The 26,729-nt window shown below is 43.0% G+C and overlaps 1 protein-coding gene across 2 annotated transcripts; it reads right to left on the bottom strand.

The window, feature by feature from the left end:
• Positions 1-2,796: 2,796 nt before the first annotated feature.
• LOC311060350 (palmitoyltransferase ZDHHC16B-like) lies at positions 2,797-26,667 on the bottom strand. 2 transcript variants are annotated; one of them, XM_084078505.1, is made up of 11 exons: positions 26,527-26,667; positions 13,637-13,922; positions 12,584-12,778; positions 12,181-12,269; positions 11,941-11,969; positions 11,022-11,155; positions 7,585-7,674; positions 6,600-6,685; positions 4,758-4,881; positions 4,049-4,119; positions 2,797-3,337 (listed from the first exon to the last, which is right to left on the bottom strand). In XM_084078505.1, the coding sequence occupies exons 2-11, from the start codon at positions 13,904-13,906 to the stop codon at positions 3,235-3,237; spliced, it is 1,191 nt and encodes a 396-aa protein (XP_083934631.1). In that variant the 5' UTR covers positions 13,907-13,922; positions 26,527-26,667; the 3' UTR covers positions 2,797-3,234. The 2 variants fall into 2 exon arrangements, with proteins under 2 accessions (XP_083934631.1, XP_083934632.1); XM_084078506.1 differs by lacking the exon at positions 7,585-7,674.
• Positions 26,668-26,729: the final 62 nt, after the last annotated feature.

Here is a 26,729-nt window from a genome sequence, read left to right as displayed (position 1 = left end):
AAATTGATTGAAAATGTTGCACTTTGGTACAAAATATCAGTCAAAACATTGATGATCGGTGGCCTGAGACTCTCCTGAATCAGGATTGGCATTGGACCCATGAATCTGGTATCTGTCGGGCTCTTGTGCAGACTGGGGACTGGGATATAGTTTTCTAAGCCAATAATTTGATGACCGGCAACAGTTCCGGTAGGAGACACCAAGAGTCTCATTTGCTCCTTTGTGTCTCCTACCGGAACCGCTGCCTACCGGTCCGTTGGTCATCAAATTATTGGCTTAGGAATGTGACAAAAACAAAGAATATATCCATGAATTCAAGTCTCCATCAGGGGTGACTAAAAGATAGAAAAATCCATTTTGGGGGTGAATTATCCCTTTAACAGTGAAGAAACAACAGATAGTGATGTCTTTTTGTCTGACTTTTCCAACATGGCGACACAGCTCTCATATCCATGGGTACCTGCTCTCTAAACGCTGTGTGACTAGTGTTGGTTGGACAGACGGTGGACCTTCTGTCCTCCAGACCCTCTCCAGGCTGATCATTTTAACAAGGCACATACTGTAGCGATGTTGGTATCAGCACTTAACCAAACAAAACACACACGACTCGCTGAAATGGAACCAACAAGATCAAGGAAACCAACCAAAGCAAAAGATAATCAGATAGTATCGTCGCTGACAGGGAGAAACCTTGCATCTCCATATTTAATATTTTTAGGTTTTTCATAGTGGCCTATTTTATGAAATAGACCCCTTAACAGACGACGTCACACTGATAAGAACCAGTATGCGTGCAACCAGTATGCGCTAAATGAAACCCATTCTATCAGGTCTCGCCAGGACGTGCCACACTAGCCAACACACAAGAGGGGGTTGGGGTGTGCTGAAACTAGCGCACCCCGAAACAACAGGTTGGAAATTGATTGCGTGAAACAATCACCTGCGCATCCAGTCTCAATGTTAGTAAACAATTAATTGGTCTATACAACCTCACAACATCATGACGTGTTGTGAGCTTTTAGATTGGATATTTTTGCTGCATTTGAAAAATGGCACCTATATTGACATGCTAAAAATAAGGAGGCCAGGTTGAAAGTGTGGGTTTTATAAATATTTAACCAATTAAAAGTACAGTATTAACCCATTTTGGCGGGAACCCCTATTTGTAACTGTACCTTTCAGGACAGGAACCCCTTTTGGGGTATGATATGTACAGTATATAGCAACATACATTTGTTGTAATTTTTTAATAAATATTAGATTTTTTTTCAGAAAACTTAGGTCAGGATTTAGAAGGCGTTTTTAGAATCGGCCTCAGGTCTAAATGGGTTAAGTTAATAAGAGCTTGTGACTAAATCATAACTACATTTATTGCATCCATTGGAACACACTCTATTTCCCCTTTTCTTGTAAAGCAATGGTTGTGGACATACAGTACAAGGTTTCCACCCGACAGCAACGATAGTTCACCCATTTTCAACCTATCTTCATATAATTGGTCCTCACTATCACTAATGCTAACATGGGAAGAATTTATCTTGCGTTAATACAAATCTAAATAAATATTGTTTGAAAAAAAAATCTGCCTAACGATGATGTCACTGGTAGGTGGATTTCTGAAGTGTCCACAGCCCTCTTATGAGACACAGACCAAGTACGAAAAAAATATCATGAGCATTAGTGAAAATCAATTACATGAAGATAGGTTGAAAATGGGTGAAGTCGTCCTTTAAGTCCAGACATTCTCAGTCAGAAGCGGTGCTATCCTGTGTCTCAGGTGATGAACGGTCGCACCTCATTGGTCAGCATGTCTTTGGCACCACAAACAACCAGTATCAGTCACAAACCAGTGCTTCTGCACGTGTTGGGTTCGCTTAATCCCCACAAAGAAAATGAAACGAACATGATTCACACGTAACGGACGGGATTCGAACCCGGGTCTCCCGCGTGGGAAGGGACACTAAAGCCAAACATCTTAAACACTAGCGTAAAAGGGGAAGAATTCCCCTTGGCTTCAGGCAGAGGCTCGGAGCCACTCTGCCACACATACTCATCATGATGACCCACTAGCTGTTGGCTAGCTTCACAGTGGCTAACAGTAGAAGAGAGTTGTTGTACCCAGACATGAAACGAGTTTAACTGAGAGTCCCCCATGGCTCTATACTCGACCCCTTCTGTTTTCGCTCTACACTTAATATATCTTTGCTGAAAATAGCTGATCTACAAGCTCACAAAGTGTCACGAGTCATGATGCCTTGTGAGCTTGTAGATCTGCTATTTTTGCCAAACGTTCGCCCCGGAATAGGGACGCTAGGGTTCAAGAGTTTAAAGTTTTAATCGACTGTCAACCATAGGGATGTTTAGTCAGTTGGTGACATTAACCGTGTTGATCAACACCAGAACCTTTATGATGAAATGCAACCCCCAGCTGAGAAAAGGACTTTTTTTTTTTGTCCCATTCCGAACATGGTGCTTTGCTTTGTCTGATCCTACAACACCCAGAATCCACTCAGTTCTCGAAGCTGTTGCCGCTAGTGGCCGAGGGGAGGATGGCTGTGTCCACGCAGACAGTGAAGTGCTTTTGAGGCTGCAGTGTAAAGACAGATGGCCGTCCCGCCTAGAGCCAGGTTCCGCTCGGCGTTTCTTCCTGTTAAAGTGGAGTTTTTCCCTTGTCGTCGTCATGCACTTGTTTGTGTGGGAACTGCTGGGTCTCTTGAGTACGATATTGAGCTGCTCTACATCTAAAGTGTCAGATAACTTTTGTTGTGATATGGCGCTATGTAAATAAAACAAAAGTTTATCGAATTCAATATTTTATCACAAAATCTCCAGTCCTAGATGACTAATAGAATTTCACAGTCACGATGCAATGCTGGTATATGACACACAGACAAGATTGTTCCGGTTAAGGTCACTCCCTTTAGAATCATAAAGGAAGGGGAGATGCAGCGAGAGAGAAGGTAAGACGTCATTCCCATCCGGATCCGGAGGCCTGATCCGATAAGAGAGTGGAGTATAAGTTACGTGTCGGTGGAGTTTTCAAGGAGTCCTTGTTGTGCGCTTACTTGTAAAAGGCACAGAGTTTAGACCACCTCACGTCATGGCTCTGAATCCAGCTCATGACCTGCTGTGGTGTTTAGCACCCCCCCCCTCTCTCTCTCGTTCCTGTCTCCCCCCCCCCACGGTAATGTCTAATGGCACAAAACAATCCAACGTTTTGCGATCCAAAAAAGGTCAGATGGCCATGGGGTCGTGTCGGGTGAAGCTACACTCCCACACGATCCCGTCTCCGGTGGGGAGGTGACTGGACGGCATGAGAACCCGCGTCACCCAGTGACTGATGGAGACAAAGAAAATGAACAATATTACGTTTTTAAACCATATACGGTATAGCTAGTACAGGGCTCTATACTAAATGCTTCAATTGAAATTGTAAATTGTACTTTGAATGTTCGCCCCCAGAATAGGGACACAAGGGTACGTTATTGTTAATAGCATGTTACTAGTACATCTGTACGGTAGAGTATATTAATACAATATAACTATCACATCAGCAGCGGTTGAAGGTGGTCTCTCTACTCCCTACTCTCATTGAGACATTTAGACCCTGGTAATTAATACCTTCTCTGGTTGACGATGTCAATAGGCTCTATGCACAGCAGCCTGGAATGAATTGGGCCCCTTCCTTACTTCCTTCACAGGTGTTACCAATGATACTAATTAAGGCTCTGTTCCATTTAGTGTGGCATAGTGGTTGTCTTATTTTCAAGGACCCCCATAACTCTCAGAGTAACACACCCACCATAAGGGGCCATTTGGGAACCAATATGGAGTGTTTCTAGTGAGCCAACATGCAAGATATCAGCACCCTGACCAAAATGGAACAGAGCCTTCATTAATATCATTGGTAACACCTGTGAAGGAAGAAGAGGCCCAATTTATTTCCAATATGGCTGCTGTGCATAGAGCCTATTAAGTTATTGGAAGCAGATTAGACACCACCACCATTGTTGTTAGTTCACACGTAGTTGCGGTTATTGTGACTCACCTCCTCTTCTCCACGCCCAAAAAGATCTTCCAGTTGTTCCTGTGGCCATGGTGGTACGGGTTTCTGAACCCCTGGGAATCACAGTGAGAGTCTGGTTATTGGCCTGTTCTGTTCATACAAGGAATTGGACTTGATGAATTGCTCTCACATAGACTTTATGCCGTAAATGGAAGAAAGTATAATAGTACGGTATAGAAAATTAAACACGAGTAAAGAAAACAGGTGTGAACAGTATTCGACATTATGTGATGAGTCATGTATCAGACAAGTTATACAATAAATACCGATAATATTGCACCAGTTACAGTACATAGATATTTCACATACCAGTAATATGTGCAATATCTTTATGGAAATTAGAAACTTTTGTTCTACCTGACCTTCATCAGATTACTACTGTATATTATACTGTACATTATCTTAAATGGGAAACTACATAAAAGAGTGATTCTATTCTAAACTAGAGGATAAAGAAAGCATTAAAAACTGAACCTTTAGATCCACAATGCACAAAGAAGCCTAGTAGAGACTAAACCACTGTTTTTCTGTAAAGGTCCACTCGGTTCCATTTGTACACTCCCAAGAGTTAAATAGACACTGAGGATTTTACACTGTAGATTGGAGTCCCAGAGATAAAATGCATGTCAAACTGGGGGTCTGTGAAATGAAAAACGGTTGAGAATCACTGTACTAAACCATGGTGACCCACCTTGCCCTGTTCTCTGAGGCGTCTGGTCTCTTTGTGGTTGATGTGGCGCTCTACGCTGGTCTCTGCCCTGCTGATGAGTATGGAGTGCCAGAGGGTCAGCCCGCCCAGAGCTACTGACACCGAGCTGCAGGGAGGTGACATTACAACATCACTGACGAAGTCACAACAACCTACTGCAAGTGAGATGTTTGAGATTTTGGTTTCCACAATGAATAAACCATATAATGCTGACATATCAGCAACACTAACCAATAATAATATAACCAATATCGTTTTAATTTAGAATGGCAGCGTGCTGAGCAGGATTGTCATTTTCTCAGGATCACTCACAAAATCTGGCACACGCCAGGTTCTGTGAGAGAAACAAGCAACCAGCGTCATGTCTTTCTGCATGAACGGTAGCTCATGCGGGATAATCAGCGCATGTTTTGAGTATCATGAGACTCCACGATGAGTAGTAGGAGAAAAAAAAAAACTTAGCATCTGTTAAAATAGACGATTTTCACTCTTACACACGTCTCCCATTATGCCGCTGCAATGGACAACAGGGGCAGAACATTTTTATCGTGAACCTAGTAGCTATTGTGATACGGATCGCATCGTGAGTTGAGTGAATCGTTACATGCCGACTAAGTAGCTATGGGAACCAATGGTTCCCGAGCCGCGTGGCCCATAGGCTATATCTCCTGTTTCCTTAGTATGATGCACAAGTACACCCCCTGGATGACGGTAGCATGTCGTCACAGGGACTAGGCTCTATGCACAGCTGCCATATTGTAAGACATTCACAGGTGTTACCAATGATACTAATGAAGGCTCTGTTCCATTCTGGTCAGACGGAGTCAGGGGGCTGATATAGAGGATATGCGTGTGACATCATCATCAAACCCGGAAGTTATGCAGGAATGCCTACTGAGTGTCAAAAAAATACTTTCTGGCCTTGACAGCCCATGCATCCAAACAGAAAAGTCATATCTGATTGCATTAAACAACATTAAACAATGTTAAACTCACTTTGCATGTTGCTTTGCCACTCGCTTTGCCACTCGATGTGCCATTCACTTTAAGCATGCGCATATCCTCACTGGAAACACTCCCAAATGGCCCTTTACGGGTGTGTAACTCTGAGAGTGTACACATGGAACCAGAGTTATGGGGGTCGTGGTAAACTGAAATTCAAAAATCTGAGAAAACTGTGCTACACTAAATGGAACAGAGCCTTCATTAGTATCACTGGTAACACCTGTGAAGGAAGCGATAATATGGCTGCTGTGCATAGAGCCTCTTGACACCCTTGATGCCGAGTGCCAAGCAGAGAGGCAATGGGTACCAGTCAGTCTTTGGTATGACTCAACCAGGGACCAAACCCCCAACCTCCCAGTCTCAGCGTGGACTCTCTAACCACAAGACCTGTATATCTCTGGTGTCCGGCAGGAACCAGCTAACTCCAAAATGTTCATTTTTCAGGAAATGAAAAAAAGAGTTAGGAGGTTTTGTTCATCATTGATAAGAACAGCTGGTTGGAGGTCAAAAGGGGGTGGAGCCTGGAGTCAGCTAAACCAGCTAACTCTGGTGGACTTCGCTGGTTTAGCAGAAAGTTTGAGGATTCAATGGAGTTAGCTGGTTTTGTCAGAAGCGCTTTTTAATGCTTTTCATTAGTTCAATATTGTTTTAATCAACACACAGACGTAAAGGGTGTTCAATGGCCCTGATTTATGGAAAAAAATGCAAAAGTGTCAAAATGGAGTTAGCTGGTTTCTGCCGGACAGCAACTATAGAGGGGATGTTCGGTTTCATTACAGGAAGCCGTTACATGAGGGAACGTTTTGTTTGAGTACCCACCTGGTGAGAACCCAGAGGAAGATGATGCTCTTGTGACTGGTGGTCTCTCTGAAGGTGAACGTAGGTGGAGGAGTCTGGTAGTAACTCTACACAGGACAGGACAGAGGTCACAGTTCAATTAACAACTGCTTAATGAGGTGCCTTTGAGCAAGGCACTCAACCGCCGACCAGCTGCTGTAGAGGAGCTGTTCAGTGGAACACAGTCAGACATGGCTGTTATTAAAGCGTTTATGACAATGAATCGCAATATGACAAAATCAAATACCAGACAACATCTTCAACTTTTCAAACATCACAGAAACGCACATGTGTATGTGTGCGCGCACACACACACTCTCTCGCACACACGCACACGCACACACGCACACGCACACGCACACGCACACACACACACACACACACACACACACACACACACACACACAAACTATGTTTTACTACAGGTCAACTAACTGCACTACATACAGTAACTAGCATCCTAAGAGGGGATTGATCCTCAGTTTCAATGATAGCGGTTAGGTTGTTAGTCTTCAGGGTGAAACATGAACATTCATTTGGCTGTAGTTGGCTTAAAAAAACAGGAAAGCATCTGTGTCATTTTAGATTTTAGCTATAGTAACATACATTTTTCAGAAAACTGTTAGGCTTTAGAGGTCATTTGTAGAATAGGCCTCAGGCCTTATTGGGTTAATAGTTAATACAAAGAGTGTTGAACAGGACAATAATGAATTGTATTTTTATAGCGCTTTTCCAAGTGCTCAAAGCGCTTTACAATGGTTCATTCATTCATACAGGGGGGGGGACATTGGGAGGACAGCTTCTGTGCACTTTGACACAGATTTTTCAAGTGCCGGTAATATTGAGTCTTGGAGACTTGATGACTCATTTCTAGTGGTGGAAATATTGTATTTATTTTCCCCACCTTATTTCATTTATTTAGTCGGGTTACCTCTAATGTTCTACATCAACTAGCTAGCAGCTGTACCTGTCCAGTCATATTGTATGAGTGTATTTTCATTTCAGAGTCTGGGACTCCCTGCTGGGCTGCCCAAGCTTCCTGAACAATCCTGTATTGCTAGAAAAATAGAACATTTTAAAAAGAAAAGACACAGTCAACCCCCATAGATTAGAATGGCAATATCAAAACATCTTTATTATTCCTTAAATAGACACAGTCCGTCAGCTTGTAAGCAAGGCTGGCAAGTTGTATATTAAATCATAATACATATGTGTACTATACTTATTGGTGATTTATTGGATAATGAAACCCTGAAAAAAACTTGCTCAGGGCCCCCAAGGACAAGCCTATCAGGTTGCACTAGTCGCTGATTGGACAGCTAGAATTGGAAGGCCACCAGGTGAATGCAATTAACTTGCTGGTAGAATGGAAAATAAATAAATCAGGGGCTGAGAGACTCTATGTTGTTGTTCTGTTTGTGAAAAAGGGAGAAAAACGGCATCCACTTCTCTTACAGAAAGCCTGAATGAGATTTATTTATATATTTTTCTAAATTTAGAGTAGCCAATCATTTTTTACACCCTTTTCTCCCCAATTTAGACGTTATGCCAATTAATTCCTCCCCACACACATTTCTGTGTTGTCACTGCTGTCGTATCCTACTGACTCACCTGCCAATGAGGAGCCCCCACCGGGAGGATGTAGAGCTTTCGTCCTACTCCTCACGCCCAACACTCCCCATTGACAGGTGCCGCCCCAGCCCGTAGGAGTACGCGCAATGACCGATATCACCCGCCTCCCCGCCCGGCTTCCCTCTCCCGAACACGGGCCAATTGGCTCTATGCACAGCAGCCATATTATCACTTCCTTCACAGGTGTTACCAATGATACTAATGAAGGCTCTGTTCCATTTAGTGTAGCACAGTGGTTTCCTCGACCCCCATAACTCTGAGAGTGTACAAATGGAACCAAATGGACCCTCACAGGTCCATTTGGTTCCATTTGTACACTCTCAGAGTTACACACCCGTAAGGGGACATTTGGAAGCCCATGAGGGTCCCTGGACCCCAACTGTAGACCCACTGGTGTAACAGAGTGTTTCCAGCGAGCCAACATGCACAATATCAGCACCCTGACTCCGTTTGACCAGAATGGAACAGAGCCTTCATTAGTATCATTGGTAACACCTGTGAATGTCTTCATAATATGGCTGCTGTGAATAGAGCCTATTGTGTTCGTGTAGACGGTCGACAAAGCCAGATGCACCACGGTATATTCGAACCCACAGCCTCCACGGTGGTGGGCTAGTGACTTTACCACTGCGCCACCCGAACCTGAATGAGATTTGAAGGCTTTACACTGACGGACAGCAAATATGTAACTGATACCCACAAGTCTTCCACGGCCACCTGGGTGTTTCTCCTCGCATGCCCTCAAGGGGGCAGGTTACCATGCGGGTAAGTTACATGTCCCAACATGATAGTGAGAGTGGTAAGCGATCCCCCCGGGGTTCGGATCTTGGCCTTGTGACCATTCAACCAAATTACTATTCAGAGACCGCGGTCATCAGCTTACTCCTTAATCTGTCTCCCAATCAACAGCCAGGTAAGCCCTTCTCCTGTACCCGGCCACGGCAAACACGAAACCCGAAAACAACAGATGCTTTTCTGCTCTCCTCTTTCAACTGCTTGGGTTCCACGGTCGGCCTGCGAGTTAAATAAAGCTGGATGGTAAAGTATGGCGTTCACGTTTTAATCTGGTGTCACTTTCTTTAATTAACCATTAAATTCAATTACTTTGAGTTGTTTTCTCATCTTTTATTCCATTTATTTTTAATCCCTGTTTACAAGTTTTAAACAAGGCATAAGAGGTTATAGGCTGTTGTTAGGTTGCCGGTTCAAATCCCTGAAAGGCTGTAAAGACATGGGCAGGAAATTGAAGGAGAGATGTCCCCAAGAGACAACTGTCTCTTTGGACACTTTGGACTCTTGAGCAAGGTAGTTACTGTAGACCAGACTTGGTGTAAAATGTACTCCATTTTCTTACTTAAGTAAAAGTATCAATACCACCATGTAGAAATACTCATTCCAAGTAAAAGTCCGGAATTGAAAATTGACTTGAGTAAAAGTACATAAGTATTGGCATCAAAATGTACTTAAAGCTAACATGAGTAACAAAAGGACATATATGATCGGTTGTTGGTTCCAAAGTGTTTGTCTTTTCTTTTAGTTTTTGTTTTTGTTTTTTGTTTGTCTTGTGGGTCCAGTTCATTTTCATTTTATTTTCTTATTTCTTTGTGTTTATTGTATGTGTGTGTACAAAAATGTAATAAAAATTTCAAGTGACAAAAAAAAAAAAAAATGTACTTAAAGCACAAAAAGTAAAAGCACTCATTATGCAGAATGTCCCATGTCAAGTTTTCAAATGTATAAAATTATTTTGAAAACAGCCGATCTACCAGCTCGTGAGCTTGTAGATCGGCTTGTAGATCGTCTATATCCGAGACGTTAACGTTCGAGTGTGAAGCGTAGCAGAGCATGGCTGGAAACGCACAGATGAATACAGTACATACAAGTCCTTCTACACTCCATTCACACAGACGTATTGAATAAAACATTACTTTCTAACAACGAAGGCAATTAAGGTGAAGGTCTGTCTGTTAAAATAAGTTGAGAACGGATGGCTGGAGCTTAATGACACCTGGTGGGAATGATCAGCAGGCTGCCCCGAAAAAAGATAACGTTTGGGTTGAAAAGGTCAAAGGACAAGGTCACATTCAACGTCAGCGTCAAAATGACACATTCGGAAATGAGATATCTTGACAGTTGCACAGCGTTGGCGGAGGTCACGCTTGTAAAGGTGCATGTGCCATTTTCACAATTGTTTGCCATTTTTCTTCAAATGCATTTTGCCTATAATAACATGCCCAAAATAGGGACTAATTACCAAACTATTATTTTATAAAAAAAACATTAATTGTTTAGTTCAATTAACTATTGCAGCCCTACATCACACACATAGGGCTGTCAAGATTACATATTTAAGTTGACGATTAATTGTCACTCAAATAATTGCGATTAATGATTTAATTGTGTGTTTGGCATTGAACTTGGGAACATATTGGGAAAAATATAATTTCTGCTTGCCTTTTAGGCTTCTTAATAAAAAAATGCACAGGGCAAATATACAGAGACATTATTGACATAATATGATCATTTTATACATGTAAAAATAGCAGAAATAGCTGATCTACAAGCTTACAACGTGTCACGAAGTGTGACGCGTTCTAAGCTTGTAGATCTGCTATTTCTGCCTTTTTATATATTTGAAAATGTGTGAACATTTTTCTAAATGGAAACGATTATGACAATTACGCAAAAATAATTGCGATTATCTCAAATAATTGCGATTAGACGATTATGTAATAACTGTGACAGGCGTACAGACACAACGGTCACACTCACCTCCACGGCGTTGTAGGCGTCCAGGAACATGTCCTTACAGCTGACACTGCAGTACATGCAGCCCAGCGTCATGTACAGGCAGAAGGAGAAGAAGTAGCGGTGGTTGAAATGACCCACGCAGTTGTTCAGCCAGGCTGGGAACCACGGTGTTAAGGTTGACACGTCTTGGTAAACGTGCAATATTTGAACACATTTTAAACCTTTGGAGCATGATCCAGTGAGCAGAGTGTATTTTTGTTAAATGCTGACTTCTGCCCTGCACCTGGCACTTTAGACAGTGGATGTGCGTGCAATTTTCACTTGTTTTGTGACATAGAAACCAGAGATATAAAATGGGTGGCCTACTTTCTGTCTGTTCTTTGTTAAAGGAGTAGTTCACCTAAAAAAATACGTATTTTCTATCCATTACACACCCCATGAAGCATTGAATTAATGGAGATTTGTTTAGCTTTTGTCACATTCCTAAGCCAATAATTTGATGACCGGCGGTCTCTCCGGTAGGAGACTCAAAAGAGAGTCTATGAGTCTCCTACCGGATACATAAGAATCTTTCCGTCAGTCATCAAATTATTGGCTTAGGAATGCGACAAAAAGGAAAAAATCTCCATGAATTTAATGGTTCATGGGGTGTGTAATTGATTGAACTACTCCTTTAAAAGCAGGGGTCCTCAAACCTTTTTAATTTCAAGTAACAAAAAGTTTCCAGTTTGTTGTGCATTAGATTAGGTCACAAACCCTCATAACTCTGAGAGTGTGCAAATGGAACCAAATGGACCCGAGTTACAGATCTGTAAAGGTCCATTTGGTTCCTAACTATCAACAATTTATCTGGGGACCCCCTGGAAACCCCTCAAGGACCACTGGGACCTTGAGGGGACTCCTCGGACCCCTTTTCGACAACCACTGGTTAAAAGGATACGACAATGATGGTCCATCTTCAGAATACACCTGTAAAGAGAACAAGTAAACACTAAGTATGTTTCATTATGTAATCTCACACACACACACACACACACACACACACACACACACACACACACACACACACACACACACACACACACACACACACACACACATCTGATCTGATCTGTAGGAAAACAATAATGCTATAATAATATAATATTGATGGGAAGAAGGTTGAGGTTGAGTTCCTTACATGTTGCAGATGCTGCAGTGATGCGTCCTGGCTGGCTTTGGAATGATACATTTCTTACAGATGGACACCGACGGGATGTCTGCTTTGTCCTGAGAGACAAAACCAAAGATTATTACACACACTACAAAGGTCACATGCATTAAGAACTGTGTCCTTGTACTCTTTTTGTCCCTGTACACCAAATCTCTTTTGCAGAAAATTGCCGATCTACAAGCTCACAACGCATTGCGTCGCGACACGTTTTGAGCTTGTAGATCTGCTAATTTCGGCGAATGTCCCCAATAGAATAAGGATGCGAGCGTGATAGCAATACCTCCAATATGTGACTTTCACCTTTAGGAGTATAATAAATCGTTTCATATTATCTTGTTATCTTTATTCAGGCAGTGAGTGAGCGGTGCACCTTAGGCGGGTGTCCCGGCTTGGTGGTCGTGGCCTTGTAGTAATGAAAGACCGTCATGATCAGCAGCCAGTGGCCGTAACACAGGTGCCACACGATCCACTGCACCGGGTAGGTGCTGAGGACCAGCGGCAAGAGACACAGGTACACGATGACCAGGACAGAACCTGTCAACACGATCACCAGAGAGACAAACACCTGAGAGAGAGAGAGAGAGAGAGAGAGAGAGAGAGAGAGAGAGAGAGAGAGAGAGAGAGAGAGAGAGAGAGAGAGAGAGAGAGAGAGAGAGAGAGAGAGAGAGAGAGAGAGAGAGAGAGAGAGAGAGAGAGAGAGAGAGAGAGAGAGAGAGGGGGAGAGAGACAGACAGATGGGGGAGATAGAGAGGCGGGGAAATACAGAGAAAGAGAGAGTAGGAGGGGTAGACATAAGGAAAGTGAGAGAAGGAGAAAGGGGGGCAAGACGGAGAGAGAGTGAATTATATGGAAAAATTAAAGGGAAGAGTAAACAAATTCTACTAATAATTAATGACATATTAAAGGAGAATTTCGCATAACGTTTTTCTTACCTTTTTTTTATGATGTTATGATATCCTGGGACGAGTGGTACAGTTAAAAAAAAAATCATAACTCCATCCCGGGTCTGCCACAGCTAAAAACCCCGCACCTATGGGACTCTAAATCGTGTATTTTAATAGATTTCTTTAATTCGTTTTTTTGCTGAGATCTGATGTTCATAGTGAGAGAACACTATGCAACGTAATTCTCTTGAATGCGCTCCACCGGAAGTCTCGCTTTAGTGAGACTTCCAGCGGCCCACCGGAAGTCTCGCAAACCACTCGTCCTAGGATGTCATAACATCATACAAAAGGTAAGAAAAACATTGGGCGAAATTCTCCTAAGACCTGAGGTTGCTTCTAAACATTTTCTAAATCCTAACAGTTTTTCGAAAAAAAAAAAAAAAATCAAGATTTTTTTAAAAATAGCCAAAGAAATCTTAAAAGTGACACAGATGCGTTCCAGGTCTTAATGGGTTAAGGGATGGTATATGGTTACTCACCACTCCAAACCAGCGCGTGACGTTGTCCACGATCCAGTACACGGGCTCGAACGCGGCGTCCAGCATCGTGTCCGAGTTGCACAGGCTGTTGTGGTAGAGCGACTTGAGCAGCAGCCTGCAGTAGGCCCACGTCTCGCCCAGTGCGGGCCTCCACGCCGGCACCGCCCTCCAGACCCCGGTTCTCCGCGACGACCGCCACCGGCGACACCAGCGCAGCGCCAGCCTCATGGCCCGCGAGAGTTGCCACCTCCAGCTGCTGCCTAGGCGCATGCCACCCCTGCAGCCCCTGTTTTCCAGACAGACGCACACGCACAGACACACGCCCCAGCAGTTACACACACAGGCGGCGAAGAAGAGCACCTCCTCGTAGTGCAGCCTGGCCCCGGGCGAGGAGGCCACCATGGCGGTCCTCCGCTAGCGTAGGATATAGGAGGTTAAGGAAGAAGGGAGGCCGTGCTGCTACGGTATGCGTTGGAAGGTGTCTGTGTCTAAAATGTGGTCTAAAATGTGGCGTAGGGGACGAAAAGACCCTTGTTTCTGAAGCCCCTTTCAAGGGTCAAATCTCTCCGGAACTTTCTCTTCTCTTGTTCTGCGTCCAGACAACCTCTCCTACCTCCTTCTCACCTTTCCTAGTAGTCTGATGAATACAGCAGAAACTACTGGTTTTCGAAAGGTTAACAGGAGGCCCACTCTGCTATGGAAAAATAAATGTCAAGTAGGCATTTTTCGGGGTCCCCCCTGGGAACATGATGATACCACCAAAATGCAAAATCCAGGCAGCTTACAATTAAAAAGTCCTTAACACAGATGCAGCACCTCTCTCTCTGAAGCCACGTACTAGCAGTCAAATTAGGCGAGAGAGGAGCTGTCGTCTTTCTCGGCTTTTCTACGAGTCAGGAGAGAAATGGTACCAAAAAAGTTCTCTCACTGCCCAATTTCTTTCACAAAATGTCCTCAATTCTCCACAGGGGTCATAGTATAATATTATTAATCTCAACACACCGGATGCTGTCAGTGAAATCAACCAGGACGAACGCTGACATCAAAAGTCCAACGACCGGCAAAGACACGAGACGGGCCGTTTGGCATCTCTACAAAAGCTCCGCCAAGAGGCATGTCGTCTACACAAAAAAAGTCATCAAGTCAATCCAAATCAGGTGAGGGAGGAGCCTGTTCCTCCCACCATCAATCAAGCTTAAGGAAAGCGGGGGACGGGCCTTTCAAGTAATGAGCTACGCACGTGCATCCGCCCCGCACAAAAGAAAAACTTCTCCCATCAATAATTCACCAGAAAAAGAGATCAGACGAGGCCAAGAACTTTTTTTTAGAAACCCATGGGAGGTGTGTGTGTGTGTGAGGGGGGGGGGGGGGGGTGAGGTAGATGCAAAAGCAGGCAGTAACCTTATAAGAGGATAAAAGCAGGGGATATGAATTTCTTAAGAAGGGAATAAGTGGTTACTCGATCCCAGGGGCGCCATTTCATGAAAGTGAGTATTGGTTACAGGGATGGGACAGAGTGACAGAGCCTTGTTGTGATCTGTCCAAAACGTCCAAAGCATCAATAATTAGACATGCTAATTAAGGCTCACTAGCGTCGGTGCTTTGAGGACGTACAGAGTGCTGTAATCCAAAGGTGACTGGGCCATGAGCCTATAACTCTGAAGAAAGAGAGAAAGGAGCGGATCTGTTTGTCAAAGTAAAGAATCCCCAACAAGGTCCGGTTTTCTGAAAAACTTTTGTTGCTATATCAGTGGTTCTCTCAAACTTTTTCATGTCAAGGACCCCCAAAATGATATGTATTTTATCGCGGACCCCCATCTCAAAATATTTTGTTCCAGGGACCCCCAGAAGCAAAGATTTGAGTTAAAAATGTTCGCTTATAAATATATATATATATTCAAAGACTTGCCAATGTGCCAATGTGCTATATACTGTATATAGCTAAAATCTAAAATGACGCAGATGCTTTCCCGGTTTTAATGGGTTAATAATACGGCTAATCCGGGTGACTTAATTTTTCCACAAGAGTGTCTTGATCTCTTCCATTTTTTTTGCCAAGCCCAGCCTATAACTCACTTCTCAATATAGGTTTTATATTTTGGGCGGGAACCCCTATTTGTAACTATACCTTTCAAGACGGGAACCCCTTTTGGGGTTCCTGTTGCTATGTACAGTATATAGCAACATATATTTTTTGTCTACATATTTGCAGTTTTTCAGAAAACTTAGGTCAGGATTTAGAAGGCGTTTTTAGAATCGGCCTCAGGTCTAAATGGGTTAAACAAATAGAATGTGAAGAAATAGTATAATATAAAACGTTATTGTCCGGTTTCATGACATTTGTCTTGTATCACATGCTCCAACATAATGAATGGTGCATTAACTGCATTTGTATAGCGCCTTTATCCAAAGTGCTTTTCAATGGGTGTAGCACGCACACACACGCATGCACGCACGCACGTACGCACGCACGCACGCACGCACACTGACACACACGCACACACACGCACGGTGGAGAAAACCATGCCAGACACCAGCCTGCTCATCAGGTCGTTAGTGTTAGTTACTTAGTGTTATATAATGAGGAACAAGAATAGGCTGGCTCTATGCAAAGCAGCCATATTGGAAAGAAATTGGGCCTCTTCTTACTGATATCGTGCATGTTGGCTCACTAGACACACTCCATTTTGGTTCCCAAATGGCCCCTTATGGTGGTTGTGTAACTCTGAGAGTGTACACATGGAACCAAATGGACCCGTACACCCTCAGAGTTATGGGGGTCCTTGAAAATAAGACAACCACTGTGCCACACTAAATGGAACAGAGCCTTAATTAGTATCATTGGTAACACCTGTGAAGGAAGTAAGGAAGGGGCCCGATTCATTCCCAATATGGCTGCTGTGCATAGAGCCTATAGTGGTAGCACTTCTTGCAACCTGGCAAGCCAAAGCACCCAAGCGCCCCCCAGAGGGCAAAAGGTGGAATTCCTTGCGTAGGGCGACATGAGAAGGATCCAGGGAAAGCCTGTCTTAACACATTGCCTGCCAAGATCGCATATGTCTACTTCTCCCTCGTCACTCAGAGAAGTAGACAGATCTGACGTCATTCCAAAAAAAGAGACATCCATCCAGCCCAACTATGGGATTTTTAGAAAAACACTATTATTTTTTGTTGTGATGAAAACCACCCGTTTTCAAAGTGCCATAGCCTGAAAATGTCTATTTAAGGTAATAAACGCTGGCAAGGGGATACAAAATTATGTTTAATATCTGTGTCTTATATAATGTGTTAGTGTTGATTTTGTCGAATAAAACTATAACGAAAATGTTGGTCGACTACCTTTTTTCACTGACGAAAACAAAATAAAAATGAAATAAAAACTAAGCTATGATGAGATGACTAAGACTAAATATAGTGACAGTTTTGCCAACAAATAAAATACTAAAATGTTATAGAGGGATCTAGTGGGGAATAGATCCAGTAGAACTAAAAGACACGTCATTTTGTGATTGGTTGCGCTCGGGTGTTGCGCTCTGAAAATAGCCGATCTACAAGCTCAGTGAGCTTGCTTGTTGCATGCTACCAATCATCAGCATCAAACTCATCATCAAACTCATCATCAAACTCATCATCAAACTTACCATCAAACTTACCATCAGACTCATCATCAAAACTCGTTACACGTTGCACGTTACTGGTCCTCATCAAAGACGTTCTATTGCCGTTGGTAGTCATGGCTGCCAGTTCCCACCTGATGTCGTGAGGGAGTTCAGACTGCCCCACACCGTACTGAATAACTGCTAGCTTGCATAGCGTCTTCAGGCTAGGACTTAAGTCTAGGATATACAGGTGCGAATCACTGCGTGATTCGAACCTGTAATCTTCGTATTTCCCAAAGAGGATGATGCGATCTCCCACCATGCAACAACATAACTTTGAATGGAATGGTTTCCCCTTGGACTCAACCTTTGTCCAGGAAAAGGTCTCTGGATTGAACTTCCACAGGTAACTTGAGGTCCGTGAGGTGAATTCCACATTTTCACCACCAATTATGTACAGCTCTCCATTGTAGGCAAGGGCTGAATGCAACTCGCGTCCTCCTGGAAAAAGCTGTGCAGAAGGTGTGTTCAGCCAGCAGTTGGACTCTGTGTCAAACACTCTGACGTAGTTGTAGTACTGACCCCCCTGGTGCTGTTGGCCCCCAAATACAAACATCTTTGTCCCGATGATGGTGGCAGAGTGACGTTCTGAAGCAGGTGGTGGAGGTCCTCTGGGGTCAATTAAAGACCAGACCATCGTGGTGGTGTCCAACCTGTAGGTGTCATTAGTGTATCCAGTCTGCCAGTGGTATCCTCCATGGATAAACATGACCTTCCCCAGGACACAGGCTGAGTGGTTAGTCCTCTCCCCTGGAACAGTCCCTGACACCTTGGGTCTGAACCATCTGTGGGTGTCGACATCAAATGCATAAAGCATGTTGCCGTAAAGACCCTCCCCAGACCCTCCCCAGATGTAGACAATAAGTTCTATCGCCACAGCTGTGTGGCCATTATGCTTGTAACGCTTGCCAATCCCTATCCTGGCCCTCCTTTCTTGGGAAAGTCTAGATGCCGCCGTGGCCAACTTCCTCCAGCGTAAAGACACTGTGTTGAAAACGTGGGTATGAATCCAAGTCTTGTCTCCGGGGGTATGATGCTCCATTTCAAAGGCGTACACCTCGTGCTTCACTGCGGTAGCAGCAAAATTAACAGAAAAATCTGATCCTTCTGGTCCTCCATTCCAATGTACCGTCCAGCAGAACATTTCTCACACTGTAAATCTGTTTGGAACTGTAAAGACTCCCTGCAAAACAACAACAAACTGGAGTCCTAATGTGCGTGTTTATTGCTTATATTGCTTCAGTGGCACAAATGTCACGCAATGCTTGGCCAATCCACAAAGCATGATAGCCTCAGCCTCTTCGACCCCGCTCCTTATATGGGCATCTCGGCCTGCTCCATAAACGGGTATCTATCGTCTCTGTCGGGTGGGAAACCTCATACATCCAAACAGTGTTGGAAAAGTTACTCAAAACCAGTAATATATTACTTATTACATATTACTTGTTTAAAAAGTAATATCTTTACTCCCCTATTACTCCCTTGTAGATCAGCTATTTCTGCTTTTTGTATTTTTTACAAATTATTAAATATGTCAATAATTTCTTTGTATATTTAAGTTATTGTCATATCTGCCCTGTGCAATGTTTGATAACGAAGCCTAAAAGGCTTCATATGTTCCAATGTTTAATGCCAAACACGCAATTAAATCGTTAATCTCAATTATTTGAGTGACAATTAATCGTCAACTTAAATGTGTAATCGTGACAGCCCTAGCTATACAGTATATAGCTAAAATCTAAAATGACACAGATGCTTTCCCAGTTTTAATGGGTCAATAATACGGCTAATGCATGGCTAGAACAGAAAATACACTACGCATTGCGACAACAATATACCTTCATCTGGGTGACTGGTCATGGTCACCCTGATGAAGGCACTGTTGCCACATATTCTTGCCATGCATTAGCAATACCATTAAAGGCTTTTGAATTTTTCCACAAGAGTGCCTTGGTCTCTTCCATTTTTTTGCCAAGCCCAGCTTTTAACTCACTTCTCAATATATGTTTATATTTTGGGCGGGAACTTGTATTTGTAACTATACCTTTCAAGACGGGAAGCCCTTTTGGGGTTCCTGTTGCTACAGTATATAGCAACATATATTTTTTTGTAATCTTTGAACACATATTTGCAGTTTTTCAGAAAAATGAGGTCAGGATTTAGAAGGCGTTTTTAGAATCGGCCTCAGGTCTAAATGGGTTAAACAAATAGAATGTGGAGAAATAGGATAATATAAAACGTTATTGTCCGGTTTCATGGCATTTGTCTTGTATCACATGCTCCAACAATAACCCAAGGACAAAAAAAAACATTCAAAATTAATGGTGCATTAACTGCATTTGTATAGCGCCTTTATCCAAAGTGCTTTTCAATGGGTCTCGCACGCACACACACGCATGCACGCACGCACGCACGCACGCACACGCACAGTGGAGAAAACCATGCCAGACACCAGCCTGCTCATCAGGTCGTTAGTGGTTAGTTACTTAGTGTTATATAATGAGGAACAATAATAGGCTCTATGCACAGCAGCCATATTGGAAAGAAATTGGGCCTCTTCTTCTTACTTACTTCACAGGTGTTACCAATGATATTAATGAAGGCTCTGTTCCATTCTGGTCAGGGTGCTGATATCGTGCATGTTGGCTCACTAGACACACTCCATTTTGGTTCCCAAATGGCCCCTTATGGTGGTTGTGTAACTCTGAGAGTGTACAAATGGAACCAATTTGGTTCCATTTGTACACCCTCAGAGTTATGGGGGTCCTTGAAAATAAGACAACCACTATGCCACACTAAATGGAACAGAGCCTTAATTAGTATCATTGGTAACACCTGGGAAGGAAGTAAGGAAGGGGCCCGATTCATTCCCAATATGGCTGCTGTGCATAGCGCCTATAGTGGTAGCACTTCTTGCAACCTGGCAAGCCAAAGCACCCAAGCGCCCCCCAGAGGGCAAAAGGTGGAATTCCTTGTGTAGGACGACATGGGAACGATCCAGGGAAAGCCTGTCTTAACACATTGCCTGCCAAGATCGCATATATGCGTTCTTTCCGGGGAAAAAAAATTGGGGGGGGGGGGTTCCACAAGGGGCGCCCTAACACAGCTTTGGAATGATCCCTCGTCACTCAGAGAAGTAGACAGATCTGACGTCATTCCAAAAAAGAGACATCCATCCAGCCCAACTATGGGATTTTTAGAAAAACACGCCTAACTCAGATTATTTTTTTGTGATGAAAACCACCCGTTTTCAACCATAGCCATAGCCTGAAAATGTCTATTTAAGGTAATAAACGCTGGCAAGGGGATAAAAAATAATGTTTAATATCTGTGTCTTATATAATGTGTTAGGGTTGATTTTGTCGAATAAAACTATAACGAAAATGTTGGTCGACTACCTTTTTTCCCTGACGAAAACAAAATAAAAATGAAATAAGAACTAAGCTATGATGAGATGACTAAGACTAAATATAGTGACAATTTTGCCAACAAATAAAAGACTAAAATGTTATAGAGGGATCTAGTGGGGAATAGATCCAGTAAAACTAAAAGACACGCCATTTTGTGATTGGTTGCGCTCGGGTGTTGCGCTCTGAAAATAGCCGATCTACAAGCTCAGTGAGCTTGTTGCGTCAGCATGCTACCAATCATCAGCCTCAAACTCATCATCAAACTCATCATCAAACTTACCATCAGACTCATCATCAAAACTCGTTACACGTTGCACGTTACTGGTCCTCATCAAAGACGTTCTATTGCCGTTGGTAGTCATGGCTGCCAGTTCCCACCTGATGTCGTGAGGGAGTTCAGACTGCCCCACACCGTACTGAATAACTGCTAGCTTGCATAGCGTCTTCAGGCTAGGACTTAAGTCTAGGATATACAGGTGCGAATCACTGCGTGATTCGAACCTGTAATCTTCGTATTTCCCAAAGAGGATGATGCGATCTCCCACCATGCAACAACATGACTTTGAATGGAATGGTTTCCCCTTGGACTCAACCTTTGTCCAGGAAAAGGTCTCTGGATTGAACTTCCACAGGTAACTTGAGGTCCGTGAGGTGAATTCCACATTTTCACCACCAATTATGTACAGCTCTCCATTGTAGGCAAGGGCTAAATGCAACTCGCGTCCTCCTGGAAAAAGCTGTGCAGAAGGTGTGTTCAGCCAGCAGTTGGACTCTGTGTCAAACACTCTGACGTAGTTGTAGTACTGACCCCCCTGGTGCTGTTGGCCCCCAAATACAAACATCTTTGTCCCGATGATGGTGGCAGAGTGACGTTCTGAAGCAGGTGGTGGAGGTCCTCTGGGGTTAATTAAAGACCAGACCATCGGGGTGGTGTCCAACCTGTAGGTGTCATTAGTGTATCCAGTCTGCCAGTGGTATCCTCCATGGATAAACATGACCTTCCCCAGGACACAGGCTGAGTGGTTAGTCCTCTCCCCTGGAACGGTCCCTGACACCTTGGGTCTGAACCATCTGTGGGTGTCGACATCAAATGCATAAAGCATGTTGCCGTAAGGACCCTCCCCAGACCCTCCCCAGATGTAGACAATATGTTCTATCGCCACAGCTGTGTGGCCATTATGCTTGTAACACTTGCCCAAAAATTCCATGGCCCTCCTTTCTTGGGAAAGTCTAGTTGCCGCCGTGCCCAACTTCCTCCAGCGTAAAGACACTGTGTTGAAAACGTGGGTATGAATCCAAGTCTCGTCTCCGGGGGTATGATGCTCCATTGCAAAGGCGTACACCTCGTGCTTCACTGCTGTAGCAGCAAAATTAACAGAAAAATCGGATCCTTCTGGTCCTCCATTCCAATGTACCGTCCAGCAAAACATTTCTCACACTGTAAATCTGTTTGGATCTGTAAAGACTCCCTGCAAAACAACAACAAACTGGAGTCCTAATGTGCGTGTTTATTGCTTATATTGCTTCAGTGGCACAAATGTCACGCAATGCTTGGCCAATCCACAAAGCATGATAGCCTCAGCCCCTTCAACCCCGCTCCTTATATGGGCATCTCGGCCTGCTCCATAAACGGGTATCTTCTTGTATATCGTCTCTGTCGGGTGGGAAACCTCATACATCCAAACAGTGTTGGAAAAGTTACTCAAAACCAGTTACTTTTTTTTTCTCGCCCCCAGTAATAAGTAAATCCTTTCTCCCCAAAAGTCTTACTTTGCATTTTCAACATTAGCAGTTATTGTCTCCACCAGGCCGAAAGGCATGGCGAGAGAGTATGTTTTACCCTCCGTCCGTCCGTCCGTCCGTCCGTCCGTGTGTGTGTGTGTCCGTCCTTCTGTCTGTTAACAGCTAATCTCCACCACCGTTGGCCCGGTCGCTGAAAAACTGCACACACACACTCCCTCGATGCCACAGCAGAACCTCTGCCCCAAATTTTTCACATGGGCCTGTTATAGCGCCACCAGGAGGTCGATTTGTGCAAAACATTTTTTTCGACATTACTCCTACAGATTTTATCCAAACGTCATGCAAATCGGTACAAAGTATCTCTATAGTCATGTGATCAACCCGGATCTGTCCGATTTCCCATATTTCATCCTCATTGGCTAAGGTTCGCTTCCAAGATTTGCAGGATTGCTCCGTTTTGAACAAAATGCCTGAAATCATGAAAGCTTGTGATTTCCGTGAAATTTCACAAACACATTCCCACTAGGCCAAGGAAGAAATGCCACCCTTTTTCACATTGGCCTGTTATAGCGCCACCAGCAGGTCTAATTTAGCAAAACAATTTTTTGGAACAAAATGCTTCAAATCATGAATGCAGTGTCCGATTGACCTAAGAATAAATGGCACCCTTTTCAAATTGGCCTATTATAGCACCACCAGGAGGCCACAATAACGTACAGTACCTGACCTGGCGGAGACCTGTGCTCCGAGGAGCACTTTTTCTAGTTTTTTTCTCTTTTCTGCAGCCTATATTGTAAAATCCTCATTGTTGATTTAACTTTAAAAAGTGTTCTGTACAGATGACATGATGGGTCCATTTGGTTCCATTTGTACACTCATTTTAATTAAATTAACACTAAGACTTTTACTGTGTATGAATTCATAACAAAGATTCAAAATTCAAAACATTCAAAGCACCCAAGCGCCCCCCAGAGGGCAAAAGGTGGAATTCCTTGCGTAGGGCGACATGAGAAGGATCCAGGGAAAGCCTGTCTTAAGATTACTGGTGTCCACAAAGGTCACCTCTAACCTCCAAGTGAATTAATACTGTCTGTTCCGTTTCAAGAGCTCAGCAGTCACACAGACAGCTGATATTTACAGTGTTGCATTTAGAGCAATTCTTTCCCCTTCTTTCTTTTAAATCAACATTTCTTTTGCCAGTTACATTTAAAGATTGTCTACCTGGCAACAGGTAGACAACCAATTAAACCCTATATACTTTGTTGGCTGGTGTCCCCCAGGCGTCAGTCTATACTTTTTTCGCTCTACACCAAATCTCTTCACCGATCTACAAGCTCACAAATGCTCACCCCAGAATAGGGATGCTGCTAGGGGTTCAAGTGGTTCGAATACAATTCTGTTTTATCTGGTTAATACTGTAAAAGTGGCAGTCAAATGTTGTAATCCACCATAAACTGGCTGATGAAAAAGTTTCCTGTCCTTGTGGTATCTGAGTCACCCGCACGCACACCCGCACACACGCACACAGTGTAGCCTGTGATCTTGCAGAGGCCTGACAGCCAACAGACAGAGTGAAAGCCTATCAGTGACAGTGTCTCATGCAGATGAATGATGACATCATCAGCTTCGACTGGCATCAACAAAGACCTGACCCGCTAATCAACATAATGACATTCAGGTGACTGAGTGACGTTGGCATTTGACCCGAACCTTGGCAACATGGCAACTAGGGCTATCAATACTATATCCATATCGTGATATGAGACTACATACCACCTGGGACTTTAGATATTGTAATATCATGATACGGCATAAGTGTTGTCTTTTCCTTGTTTTAAACACTTATGCCTTTTTGCACACATAGTAAATGTTAAGTGCATGGCAGTCAGCATTTTGCTAATGTCACCCGACACCGTAACCCACTACAAAATATCAACCACTTAAAACCTATTTTATACTTAGTTATCGTCACAGGAAAACAGTGAAAAGCTTGCCGATCTGCAAATTTGGATATTTTTGAAACATCTTGAAACTTTTCACAAGCACAATATGGATGTCAGGTTTGTTATGCATATAAATTAAGGTTATAACTTATAATGATTACATCTTATCCCATCATAAATCTTAATATATGTTTGTTTAACTACAAACTCCTACAGTGTAGGAGTGGTAGGATGAATCTGGTGCGTGTCGGTCACATTAATGAGCTTTACTCTAAGCTCCTTCTAGGCTCTGTCTCTGTGTATCGATTGCAGATTATCATCATGTAATGCTGTTAACAGGCAGCTGTGAAAATATGCTCCGTTTGATTGGGTTTTTTATTGACAAAAATGCATACATATGCATGAACATAATATTTGTACGTATCTGTCAAAAGGATAAAACACGCAAAAAAAAGCTTGAGGACTTTGTGGGCCTTTGAGTGCAAATGTCTGTGTAAAATGAGTGACTTTTTTGTTCGTTTGTCTGGTAGTTCCTTTTGGAAATGGGGGGGGGGTAGCAGAGAGAGACGTAAAAAAAAAAAGAGAATATAAATAAATACATTTTATTATTTAATAAAATATTAAATAATACATTTAAATAAATGAATACATATATTTTTTTATATTTAATTTCAACGTGCTAGACGAGTACTGTACATATGAACATATTATCATCAAATCTTTCCTAGCATCCAACCGGACAACCCAACAGACATTATAACTCAACACAGTCTTTCAGACAGTGTGCCTCATAAATGTACTGAATGGTTATTGTTCCACATGAACCCTAGTATCCCTATTCTGGGTAGAGTTGTCCGGATACCGATACCAGTATCAGCAAAAGGCGAGTATGCCAGTCTATGCCATTCGGATACCACGTCATCTATCACATGATGATGTTTCATTTACAGTCATATTTTGAATACTTCAGTTGATTACTCTTACTGTACTATTTACATTATTATTCTACTAACTTGTAGCTGCACTTAAATAATTATGAATGGAATTTTCCATTTGGAACACACTGATATCGGTTCGGTACTCAGTATCGGAGTACCGATCCGATCCGATCTCGGGCAGGAAAAAATGGTATCGGTACATCTCTAATTCTGGGCATGTCATAATAGGCAAACATATGGGGGCGAAAATGGTCGATCGACAAGCTCACAACGCGTCAGCTTGTCGATCGGCTATTTTTGACGCATTGATTTGATGTAGAGGGAAAATGCCCCTGGGGGGACACCACACCGGTCAATGAAGTTCAAGTGGATGAGACACTTTCTGGACACGTCTATCTCACATAAATGACCCAGATCGAATCCCACCTTCTCATGCGTTCTCCTGTTCTGCACAATAAAATCATCAGGGTGGACTTTGTAACACTGTGCACTAAATATAACCAAATGGACCCTTTATGTGAACAGACGGATCCTCCAGCTCCAAATATTTGATTACACACATCACCAATTGACAGCTGTCATTCAATTACTGGACCAATTAACCTGCACTCATCTTATGCATGTCAATGTAAACGGTCTGGAATTCTAAATGTATTTGAGTAAAAGTACAAAAGTATTGGTATCAAAATGTACTTAAAGTACCAAAAGTAGAAAGTACTCATTATGCAGAATATCCCATTTCACATTTTTTTCAAATGTATAACAATCTTTAAAAACATAGCAGATCCACAAGCTCACAATGAGTTGCATTGTGAGCTTGTAGATCGGCTATTTTCAAATGGCCAAAATGTACTGTATACAGGGCTGAAGTGGTTATTGTATGTTTTGTAACAATCAAAATCTACAAAGTAAGTAGTAGCTAACTAAAGATTGCATATAATTGTAGTGGAGTAAGAAGCACAATATTTGCCTCTGAGATGTAGTGGAGTATAAGTAAAAGTACTGACAATTGGAAGTGCCCCAGTAAGGTAAAAACACCTCAAAATCGGTACTTAAGTACAGTACTTGAGTACATGTACTTAGTTACTTTACACCACTGCAAACAATGTATGATCTTTTTGCACAGAAGCAGCTCTTGTCATTACATGCTTATATGAAGGTGATAGCTCTATAACCAGCCTATGGGGGACATCTTACCTCTCAATCAGAGATCGTCCGGTTCAGATGCACGTGCACTATAATCAGGTCATGGCGAATAGAACGTTTATAACGTATATTATGTGCTATTGTCTAAAATCTTCATTGTAGAGGGGTGTGCAGCGGCAGCCAGGAACCGTCTTGTCCATGGAGAGGGGGCGCGTTGCATCACGGGAAATGTAGTTTCGTTTGTGTTCCGGTGG

The sequence above is a fragment of the Gymnoscopelus microlampas genome (assembly GCF_963454915.1).
Source record: "Gymnoscopelus microlampas genome assembly, chromosome: 14".
Classification (NCBI taxonomy): Eukaryota; Metazoa; Chordata; class Actinopteri; order Myctophiformes; family Myctophidae; genus Gymnoscopelus; species Gymnoscopelus microlampas.
This window is presented reverse-complemented; position numbering and strand designations above follow the sequence as displayed.

Excerpts from the sequence above, each read along its gene's own strand:
- LOC311060350 (XM_084078505.1), bottom strand. The coding sequence starts at position 13,906 with ATGCGCCTAGGCAGCAGCTGGAGGTGGCAACTCTCGCGGGCCATGAGG. Across the intron at positions 12,779-13,636 it reads TCACGCGCTGGTTTGGAGTG|GTGTTTGTCTCTCTGGTGAT; the intron begins GTGAGTAACCAT and ends TCTCTCTCTCAG. Across the intron at positions 3,338-4,048 it reads TTGGGCGTGGAGAAGAGGAG|TCACTGGGTGACGCGGGTTC; the intron begins GTGAGTCACAAT and ends TGTCTCCATCAG.